Source organism: Peromyscus eremicus, chromosome 23, assembly GCF_949786415.1.
Source record: "Peromyscus eremicus chromosome 23, PerEre_H2_v1, whole genome shotgun sequence".
In the NCBI taxonomy this organism is placed as follows: Eukaryota; Metazoa; Chordata; class Mammalia; order Rodentia; family Cricetidae; genus Peromyscus; species Peromyscus eremicus.
The window spans coordinates 42,509,299-42,520,588 of NC_081438.1; the positions used below are offsets into that span (position 1 = coordinate 42,509,299).

An 11,290-nucleotide genomic window follows, 5' to 3' on the forward strand; every position below is an offset into this window, starting at 1 on the left:
AGTCCAAGCCCCTGAGTGACTTATCACCAAGGAGGTACTGCCTGAGGTTAGATGCTGTGTTTCCCCACATATGTATATCCCGAACAAACAGCCAGCCTTTAATTTGATTTTCAGTGATTCCTCACACATATACAATGTATTTAGATCTTATCCACACTCCTATCCCTCCCACCAACTCTTCCTGGACTCTCTCATTCCCCTCTCAATTTTATCTCCTCTTTTTATAACCCATTGACAGCTGACATTAACTCAGAAACTGGGTGTGACCATCTAATATCAGCACTGGGGTAGGAGTGGAGACAGGAGGATTGTGTACATCCCTGGCTGCCAGCCTAGCTGAAAAGGAGGTGTTCTACAATTAGTCAGAGGAGACCTTGTTTCAAAGGCATAAAGCAGGCAGTGGTAGAGAAAGTTTCTGGTCTCCACATGCACGTGCATGGGCATGGGCATTTGAACACACACAGGTACACATACATGTATCCCCCCCCAACACACACACACACACACACACACACACACACACACACACACACTCACAGAAACCATAGTGAGCTTCATTCGTACTGCAAAAAAGTTACCAGAATTCTCCTTGAATTCAGGAAGAGGAATAAAAGAGAAACTCACAGATGGGAGAAAATGCTTACATATCATGAATTCTGTAAAGACTCATATCTTCAGGCTGGGGATACTGCTTAGCTGGTAAAGTGTTTGCCATGTGAGCATGAGGAGTCAAGTTCAACCCTCAGAGCCCATGTAAAAAGCCAGGCATGGTAGTTCATGCTTGTGACCCCAGACCTGGAAAGGCAGAGACAAGAGGGTGGCTGCAGCACTCTGGCCAGCCTTATGCAGCGTACGCAGCCTATGGAACAAGCTCCAGGTTCACTGAGAGATGCTGGGTCTTAATAAGTTTCCTGTTGCTGTGATAAACTACTCAAAAACGTTTTTGGGGAGAAAGGGTTTATTTAGCTTACAATTCCATGTTACAGACTTATTGCTGGAACTTGACCAGAACAGAGAGCACGTCTGCACCTCTCCAGTGCCATACCAATCAGAATGCCCTTACTTCCAAAAAAATACCCTCATGGTTGTGCTCATAGGCCTGTCTCTTAGTTGACTAGAGATTGTTAGTTGACAACCAAGCTTAACCATCACACACACAATGGAATACTATTTGGGAGTGAATAGGAAAAAGTTATGATAGACTCCATACTGTGGGCCTTAGGGATACCATGCCAAGTAAACCAAACTAGCTGTAGAAAGAAAGGTGTTGCAGAATTGCAGGAGGACCCCAAAGTGGCGACTTTTACAGAGACAGGAAAGGGAACAGAGATTTCCAAGTGGCTCTGCTTACTATTGCTTAATGGGTACAGTTTTAATTTTGTTCTGATGAGGAGACAGAAATTGGACAGCTGGGGCAGGGACCATCAATGCAGCAGTTCCCAGGATGTCCTTGATGGAGGCCAGGAATGGCAGAAGGGAATTCTGGGACCTGGTTTGTTCTTGTCTCTCACCCTTGTCTGGAAGCTATGAGGATGTGACTAAGACTGAGAGCCACCTGGTTCCTAGTGGGTGGGCCACCTGGACTGCCCGGCTCACCCCCTCCTTATGCCCCGCTCAGTTTCCGTCATAAGTCCTTTAAAAGATACCCCCTACCTAACAGTTCAATGGTACCCTATTTCCAGGGATCCTTCCAGCTACACAGCACCCACCATCACTGTCTCTTAAGCTCCATCTGTGAATCAACCCCCACCACCATTTAAAAAAAAATATTTAAAAATAGAATGCTGGCATATGCTTCCAATGCAAGCTCTGAAAAGGCAGAGACAGGAGGATTCCTAGGGTGTGCTGGCCAATACCAAACTGGCCAGTACCAATAAGGCAAAAACAAGAGATCCTGTCTCAAAAAAAAACAAGATGGAGGCCAGGAAAGACACCTAAGACTGACCTTTGGTGCACGTGCACATATGCATGGGCGGGCACACACACACACACACACACACACACACACACACACACACACACACACTGGGCAGGGGGAGGGCAAATAAGGAACCAGTTAAGACCTTAATGTTCACAGAGGAAGGAACTGGCATACATTGTGGGTTAAGTTCAGTCACCCTGCAGGGTCATTTTGGCAACAGGTGCTACAGACAGATGAGACATCATTTTTTGGTGCAGGACATGGCAGACTTCTTGCAGATCCAGTATTTCTCAACTGTACATGGGACATCATTCCAGCCATCATCTCTGAATTCCACACAGTCTTCTTCCCCTTCGTTGTTGGGCTCTCCTTTGTTCCAATATTTCATGAAACTGCAAAACCAATCGTAGTGGTTTGGATGAGAATGGCTCCCACAGGCTCGTACATTTGGATGCTTGGGCCCCGTAGGTGGAACTGTTTGGGAAGGATTGGTATGGCCTTGTTGGAAGAGGAGCGTCACTGAGGGTGGACTCTGCAGTTTTAGAAGCCCACAACATTCCTAGTTAGCCCTCTCTGTCTTGTGCTTCTCCAGTACCATGTCTGCTTTCTTGCTGCCATGCTTCCTTATAAGATGGTCATGGACTCTAACCCCCTGGAACCACAAGCCCCAATTAAATGTTCCTTTTTTTTTCATAAATTTCCTTGGCTAACACTCATCAAAGTATGAGAATTAGTTCCACCTCCCTTTTATCAACCCTGTTTCTCCCCACTTCCCTCTGTGTGTGTGTGTGTGTGTGTGTGTGTGTGTGTTTATGTGCAGACATATATACACACTTATGGTTGTACATACAGAGGCCATAGGTCAACCCCAGATATCTTTAGTAACTCTCCACTTTGATTTTTGAGAATTCACTAATTCAGCGAGGCTGACTGTTTAGTGAGCGTAAGGGATCCACTGTTTCTGCCTTTCCAGTGCTGAGATGAAAAACACTTGGCTTTCTCAGGTGGATTCAGGGGATGGAACTCAGGTCCTCACGCTTGCTCCATGTGATGGTTAGTTTTCATTGTCAACTTGACACAACTTAGAGTCACCTGCAAAGACAGTCTCAGGGACTGTCTGTATTGGGTTGGCCTGTGGGACTGTCTGTGGAGGATTTTCTTAATTAAGACCCAGCCCACTGTGAGCAATGCTCCCCACCTAGGCAGGAGGTCCTGAACTGTGTAAGAGTGGAGAAATCCAGCATGCAAGTGAGCATGTACGCTTTCGTTTCTTTCTCCTCTTGACTGTGGATGTGATGTTACTAGCTGCCTCAACTTCCCCACAATGACAGATTAGAACCTGAAATTATAAATGATGAACTAAGCCATTTTCTTCTCTAACTTGCTTTTAGTCAGTGTATTTTATCATAGCAACAGAAATGAAGCTAGAATACACAACAAGCAATTTATTAACTCATCCATCGCCCGGCCCCTCAACCATGTTTCTATTATTGAAACGGGACGCTTTCACATCTGCCCTTCATACATTACAGCAGATGTGACCTGTTCTGGGGTCAATGAAGTACCCAAGTCCTTTGACCTTGGCCCATGATCCTTGTGATCTTCCATGATTGAAGGGGGTCATTTTACTGAAGTTTCTTCTTCAAATATAACCAACCAACTCATATTCCACAGACTTAACCATCTCTATTCCCAAGATTTTATAATTTTGGCCCATATGTACTTATCTAGAGCCAAAGACCTTAGAACTAGGAATAGCATCTACATCCCAGAAACCATGACACTCCATACTAGCCAGTCCTAAGCCCAGTATACAGCTTTAATTATTCATTCCCACAGGCACCAGAATAAGAGTTTTCACTTTCAACCCTTCCCCATATACATGCACATGCTCCCACACATGTGCACATGCACCCGTCCCACACATGTGCACACATAATGGAGAAAGTAGTCTGGGGTTGGTTTTGCTTTGCCTTTTTGTTTGTTTGTTTGTTTTTGTTTTGTTTTGTTTTTTGGAGACAGGGTTTCTCTGTGTAGTTTTGGTGTCTGTCCTGGAACTCGCTCTGTAGACTAGGCTGGCCTCGAACTCACAGGGATCTCCCTGGCTCTGTCTCCTGAGAGCTGGGATTAAAGAAAGGTGTGCAGCACTGCTGCCCTGTGCCTGTTTGTTCTTAACAAGCATTCATATCTCTTCCTCTGCTTCCTGACTATGGGTGGCATGGAACCAGTTTCAACCAGTTTCCTCAAGCTCCTGCCAGCATGCCTTTGCTATTGTGGTGGACTGTACCCTCAAACCGTGAGCCAAATCAATCACTTTTTACATAGATTTTGTCAGGTATTCAGTTACAGCAACAAGAATGCATCATCCCATAGACTTTCCACTAATATACTTCATTTAAATGACTCACAAGGGCTACAGACCCCTCCTCCATATCTGCTGGTGGACTTCCAGGCACCTTATCAGCACATGACTATGAAGAATTCCTTCCTTCATGAGTAAATGTTTTTTATGTCTAGAGGGCTAGGGTATGGAGCAATACCCACAGGAGTACTCTATGCCGCACTTGCTGATGCCACTGTGGTTTGAGTGTGAAATGTCTCCTGCAGGCTCAGTGTTTGAGCGCCTGGTCCCCAGCTGGTGCTGTTTGAGAAGGCTGCGGAACCTCGAGCCCCTGGGGGAAGCAGATCAGTGGGGTAGGCCTCAAGCTCTTATAGCCTGGCCCACTTGTTTACTCTCAGCTTCCTGATGGCTATGGCCATGTGACCAGCCACCTCAGGCTCCTACTGCCATGCCGTCCCCACCATGATGCAACATGTCCCCTGGATCTGTGAACCAGGTAAATCCTTTCTCTCTTAAGCTGCTGCAAGCCACAAGAATGTATTATAGAGATTCAGCTGTGTATAATAAAGTTATACCTAGAAAGGTCAAGGAATCCATCAAGAGGGAAGCCATTTATCAAGGAATATTTGGTGTTATTCAGCTTTTAATATCCAGCTGTTTCTTGCTATGAATTTCTTATGCATTCATATACTACTAGGCCTTAAGGCAAAAAGTATAAGCTCAGATCTACTGCTGATCTACTAGGTAACACCCCTACAGTGCTTAGGAGACATGTGGACTGTAGATGCATAGCTTTGTTTCTTGTGCAAATGAAGCTCAGATCATCCCTTTCCTTCAGGCCTAGTAGCATTACAGAGTTATTGACTCAGGACAATAGGGCTTTTTGCATAACCAGGTGCAGTAAAGACTGAAGCAGGATTCCTGCTCTGCTCCAGCTGCATGGCTGGAGCGAAGAGAACAAGACAGAATTTCTGTAGATGGTAGGGCCAAGGAGTCGCATGACCAGAGAGAAAGGAACAAGGCAGATCTTTTGTAGAGAATAAGGATTGGGTCGGGTCAAGAGAGTAGGAAGAGAAGAAATGAGCATGGATGAAGAAACTGAAGATGAAGATGAGATCAAAAGCATGGGAGCTTACGAAGGCTGTGAGAGGACAGAGAAGAAGGGACAGAGAGGAACTGAATGTCAGCATGGAACTGGAGCTATGTAGACAGAAGTTTTTTTTATAGAGAAATAAAGTAAACGAACGTAAGAAACTAGTGTACATAGATTCTTTTCCCTCAGATAACCCTATGCCGGGTATAGCATCTTCCCCAGGACTCTGGGAAGGATTTTCTCAGGGCAGGCCCCTGGGAAAATTCTGATATTAAGCCAGATATCTTTACCAAAGCAACAGAAGTAAGTAACACACCACCCAATGATATACCTGAACAGCAGATGTGAACCATCCACCCAGTGCCACACGCCTTCATGCTTCAGGTCTGACAGACCCATCCAGGCATAGCCTTTCTCTTTAGAAGTCTGCTGCAGGAAGCTCTGGGGGGGCACAGAAGCAGTCAGGAGAGGCAGCCTACCTTGTGGTCCACCTATAGTTCTCCTGCCCCACCTCTTAGCAGAAAGTCCTGATATTCATCTTTCCCGGGTCCCACAAGGTCTCATGGCTTCCACATCTGTATCCTGCTTGTTCTGAGTTGCCTCTCATTGAACATGCTAATATTGCCTGCTTTATGAGTAGTTCTGAGTATGCTCAGATGGATTGTCTGCTTGCCTTATGAGGAGTTCTGAGCATGCTCAGATGGATTAACTCACTACTGGGTATAAGTGCTAATACCAGATTATACCAGTTCTTCATTTCTGATCATGCACATGACCTCTTTGGAGCTCTGCATTGAGGGATGTCCCACCAATAACTTGAATTCAGTCAGGATGGCAACATTTACCACAGGGGAACTGGCAAATGGTAGACATAGGACTTTCTTTTAAAGTCCAATAAAGGAAGTCATTCAGTGCTTCCCAGTATACTGACAGAAACCACTTACTTTTTGTGTTACCTAAAGCACCCACTCATATATCCAGATATTGTATGATAGTGGTGTTGGTGTTGGTGTTGGTGGTGGTGGTGGTGGTGGTGGTGGTGGTGTGTGTGTGTGTGTGTGTGTGTGTGAAACATGGTGCTTGGGACCTTTTGTTCCCATTCTTCCTTTCCCAAGTGGAGCAAGCAGCACTCATCCATAATCCAAACTAGCAAACTGTGTCTCCTCAGATGCCTGTGGTCAGATGCATGTACCAGAATAGTTTGGATCCCACCAGATGTACCTGCTCATCATCACTTTTGATGACCACTAGTTGGGCCCCCACTTCTCTGCAGGCGGTGACAGAGTCGTGCCAGTTCTGTTGGAACTTGGAGAAGAAGTAACAGTTTCTTTGGAAGAGAGTCCAGTCCCAGGGGCAGGGGCGGCACAGGCGGTCTGTTGGGGGAGGTTGTTTGGGATGGACATGCACTCGGTTGCTCATGTTCCTGTACAGCCCCCCCCCCCAACCTGCAGGAGCTCCTGATACACAGCATCCTGGGAAGCCATTCCTCTCTACTCACTGAGAGATCTTGGAAGTCCTGGTATCTCCTCAAGACTGGGAGATGTATGAACTTGGAGCTCAGAACCGACCTTTGGAGACTGGCTGAGTTTCAACCATGTACACAGTTCTCTTTGAATACTAGCTTCCATTGGTCCTAATATCAACCAACCAGCCAATCAACTAACTAATTTATGTGTGTATGTGTATAGTTATGCCCATGCCATGGCACGCATGTGGAAGTTAGATGACAACTTGAGGGGATGGGTTCTCTCCTTCCACCTTGGGAGTCCTGGGAATGAAACTTTGGTCATTAGGCTTGATGGCAAGTGGTTTTAACTGCAGAGCCACACTGCCAAGCCCTTCATTGTCTCCTCTTTACACAAAGTTATCAAATCACATGAGAGAAGGTGGAGGTTCAGAGATGGGTAGTAGCTGAAGCCAAGCATGGAACTGCTATGGATATCGCTCTATATAAATAAAGCACTGATTGGCCAGTGACCAGGCAGGAAGTATAGGCGGGACAAGGAGAGAGGAGAATTGAGGAAGGAGGAAGGAAAGAGAGACCGGCTGGAGCCACTGCCAAGACAAGGAAGATGTAAAGTACTGGTAAGCCACAGGTAGCCCCCAGCCCTCAGATTTGCCACGTGGCAAAGTAAAGATTAATAGAAATGGGCTGAATATAAGAGTGAGAGCTAGACAATGATAGGCCTGAGCTAATGGCCAAGCAGTTTAAATAATGTAAGAGTCTGTGTGTTTATTTTATAAGTGGGCTTCGGGACTGGCGGGACTTGGTGGTGGGAGCTGGAGAAAAATTCTCCAGCTACATGGAACATGGAGACCCTCTGAGTTCCCGGGGCCTCCTGCCTTCCAGTCACTTACTTATTTGAGGCTTCAGTTGGGTCATCTCCTGGTTTACCTTCTCCTTCTCTGCCTGTTCTTGTCCCTTGGAGTTGGCAATACTGGAGACTATGACAAGAAAAGAAATCTGCAATTATTAAACACTTATTATAAATCATGGCCTGCACTGGTCCCCTAGGGACATTTTTTTTTTTTAAAAAGTACCTTGTTTAAAATCTCTTTTTAAAAATTGAAGGTGGGTGTGCATGTGTGTGAATGTTTGTGACTGTGGACATGCTGTCACATACCTGAGGAGTCTGAGGATAGACAACTCTGGGTGTCAGTCCTGACCTTCTACCTTGTTTGATACAGAGTCTCTTGTCCACCACTGTGTACACCAAGTTAGCTGGCCTGCAAGCTTCCAGGATTCTCCTGTCTCTGCCACACATCTCACCCTAGCTAGGGTTACAGAAACATGCCTGCCATGTCCTGCTTCACATGTGTTCTGGGATCCAAACTCAGGTCCTCATGTTTCTTTGACAAGAGTTTTACCCAGTAAGCCATCTATCTAACTGCTGGTTTAATACCTCTTGAGGATGAAGAAATCTGATATTCAGAGAAGACTGAATGGCCAAGTTAGTGGAGCCAGGACCCTCCTCTATGACAGAGATGAGAAGGCCTCTGAGAAATTCCTGGAAGTTCCTAGCCTTTAGCCTACCTCCCTCATGGGCCTTCAGCCCAACTGAAAGATCTTAACAGGTAGCCCCCAGCCCTCAGATCTGCCTGACCTTTGATAAGGACAGCCAGAAGGACAACAGCAAAAAGTGTGAGGCAGAACAGTTGCAGCACGAAGGGGCCATGACCATGGCACAGATGCCCTGCAGGAGAGAAGGTAGAAGTTTCATGACGACAAGTGTCCCTGACACACTATGACCCATAGACACCAGCATCCTCTTCCCGGATCCATAGCTTCCATTCCCCTGGGGTCCACTGTGTCTGTGTTCCAACTTTCACTTCCCTAGGGTACAAGACCATTTTCTAACTCAAGCATCCCATAATTGAATAGTTCAATCCTCATTTTTCTTTTTTCTCTCTAGAATCCCAAAGGAATGCCCAGCATGTCCTTCCTCAGGACCAGGAGTTCAGGCCCCAGACTCAACCACTCTAGGTTTTCAGCCATCGTCACTCCCAGGAGCTGGGGGTCCAGAGCCTCATCTTCTATCTTTCTAGAACCCAGGAGGACAAATTTCTTCAGAATATCGTTCAATCCCTCCAGACTCAACCACCCCAGGATTTACGAGCCCAGGTTTCCAGCCTTGAACATTTCAGAGCCCCTCCTTGGACCCAGGAATTCAGTCTCCCAGACGGCCACCCAAGGACCCAGGACTCTAAAAACTCAGCTCCCACTTGCAGAATACCAAGAATCTAAACACACAATCTCTGCTTAGTGGAACTGAGGAGTCTAGTTCTAGTCTGTACTTCTACAGGACCCAGGAGTCCAGCCCTCAGGCTCCACATCCTCAGGATCCAGGATCCAGCTGTCAGCTTCCACCTCCATTAGACTGAGAAGTCCAGTTTTCAGCCTCCAACTCCACAGCACCCACAGCGTTCCCCTCCCTAAGACTTGAGTTCAGTCCTCAGCCTCCACCCTACAGAACCCAGGAGCCCAGTCCTTAGCCTCTACCTCCACAGTACCCAGAGGTCCAGTTTCCATCCTCCTCCTCCCTCAGTCTTTGAGATCCAGACGCTCACTCTCCCACTCCGCAGGGCACAGAGAGCTGAGGAAACCTGTCTTTCCCCGACTCCTTTACCTGCAGCTCTCTTGAGGACATAGGGTGGTTGGAATCTGAAGCCTTTGATGGAGTATCTGGTGCCGCTGGTTATCAGGTGTTCCTCATCTGAGTGGACAGAGAGTCACAGCCTTGGCAAACGGAGACTCAAGGTGGCCCTACCGAAACCCCTCTCCAAGTCACCAGAATCCAGATCCAGTCTTACCCAGGGGGCCCAGCTGCTGTCCTCTCCCTTCCTCGGAGTCATTCATGTTGCACTGCTGTCCTACTGTGCTGGAGGCTGGTGGGGACAATGGCAGCTATTTACCGTCTACTGTTGTTCGCTCCTTGAATCTATTCTGAGTCAGGAAGTGAAACAAGGAACTGTGAGACAGCAAGATGGTGGAGGGAGGTGACAGAGCCTCTGACACACCATTCCATGAAGCTACCATTCCTGGAATGGAAGGGCATGCAGCCGCTCTGCTGTTCCCAGAAACACGGTCCTCTCTGATCTAGTGATTTGTTGTCTTGATTTGAAGATGTCATCACTTCTGGTCCATTTCTGATGACTTGGGAGAGGGTTTTTGTGTTGGTTAGCTTTAACTGTGAACTTAACACAACATAGACCCCCCCTAGAAAGAGAGTCTCCATGAGGGGTTGTCTACACTGGGTTAAGTTAACTGATGTGGGAAGACCCAGCCCATTATGAGACACCATTCCCTAGACAGGGCGTCAAGCACTGTGTAAGTGTGGAAAATGCAGCTGAGTGCAAGGAAGCACAAACTCATTTCTCTGTGCTCTTGACTGCGGATGTGACCCGCTGTATTAAGCTCTTGCTATTGTAACTCCCCACAATGATGGGCTGAAACCTGGAAATGTGAGCTAAAATAAATCAATGATTTTTCCAAGCTGCTTTTTGTCAGGGCATTTTCTGTGACTGTATTTTACAATAAGGTCTGTTTGAAGCACAGAACAGTCACGTACCTGGCCCAAGTTTACACAACTGTTAATTAGCAGAGCTGGAAATGGGCCCTACACAGTGTCTTCTACGGGTCACACTGTGGTCCAAAAATAGTCACAGAGGCTTAAGGAGGAAACAAAATGATTCTTAGCAGCTTGGTGCACAATTGTCCCAACCTGGAAAAGCTCAAGTGCTCAGCACTGGATGAATAAATAAGGGCAGCTTTTTGTCAGAGGAAAGACTATGCCACAATAAAAAGAAATTTTTTTTTTTGGGTGTGAGGGGCTGGTGGGGATGAACAAATGTGTGTGGATGAAGGAGTCAACCTGAGCTGCCATTCCTCGGGTGCTTCCATCTTGCTTACAATGATCATCATTATCATCATCATTATCACTATTATTATTAGCGTGCACACGTGTGTGTGTGTGTGTGTGTGTGTGTGTGTGTGTGTGTGTGTGTTATTGTGTGTGTATAGTGAGTGGTATATGTGAGTGCTAGTTTTTGAGAAAGGGCCTCTCAGTGGCTAGGGTTCACCACATGCCACCATACCCAGCTTTCTTACATGGTTTATGGAATCAACTTAGGTCTTTACCAACACAGTGATCTCCTATCACGCATGAATGTTCTGAAGCAATGGAAACACTCAGATATAGAGAAAATATACTAAGGGGCCACTGAGAACACATGCACACTCCAGTGTAGCTAGAGTTTTCCTGCCTGGCCCACAGTCAGGACAAATCTCTCTCACCCGCCAGTCCCACAGCCATTCAGACCCAACCAAATAAACACAGAGGCTTATATTGCTTACAAACTGTATGGCCGTGGCAGGCTTCTTGCTAACTGTTCTTATATCTTAAATTAATCCATTTCCATTAATCTATACCTTGCC

The 11,290-nt window shown here is 46.5% G+C and overlaps 1 protein-coding gene across 1 annotated transcript; it reads right to left on the reverse strand.

Annotated features, from left to right (window-relative positions):
• Positions 1-984: 984 nt before the first annotated feature.
• On the reverse strand, positions 985-9,758 carry LOC131898300 (CD209 antigen-like protein C). The gene is made up of 7 exons (XM_059249428.1): positions 9,667-9,758; positions 9,483-9,569; positions 8,460-8,549; positions 7,714-7,800; positions 6,577-6,728; positions 5,687-5,796; positions 985-2,313 (listed from the first exon to the last, which is right to left on the reverse strand). The coding sequence occupies exons 1-7, from the start codon at positions 9,710-9,712 to the stop codon at positions 2,163-2,165; spliced, it is 723 nt and encodes a 240-aa protein (XP_059105411.1). The 5' UTR covers positions 9,713-9,758; the 3' UTR covers positions 985-2,162.
• Positions 9,759-11,290: the final 1,532 nt, after the last annotated feature.

What these genes read in the sequence shown, in the direction of transcription:
- LOC131898300 (XM_059249428.1), bottom strand. Translation starts at nt 9,712, where the DNA reads ATGAATGACTCCGAGGAAGGGAGAGGACAGCAGCTGGGCCCCCTGG. An exon ending in CCAACTGAAGCCTCAAATAA is followed by an intron (nt 6,729 to 7,713) that starts GTAAGTGACTGG and finishes CTCCCCCAACAG; the next exon opens with ACCGCCTGTGCCGCCCCTGC. An exon ending in GGTTCACATCTGCTGTTCAG is followed by an intron (nt 2,314 to 5,686) that starts GTATATCATTGG and finishes TTGGTTTTGCAG; the next exon opens with TTTCATGAAATATTGGAACA.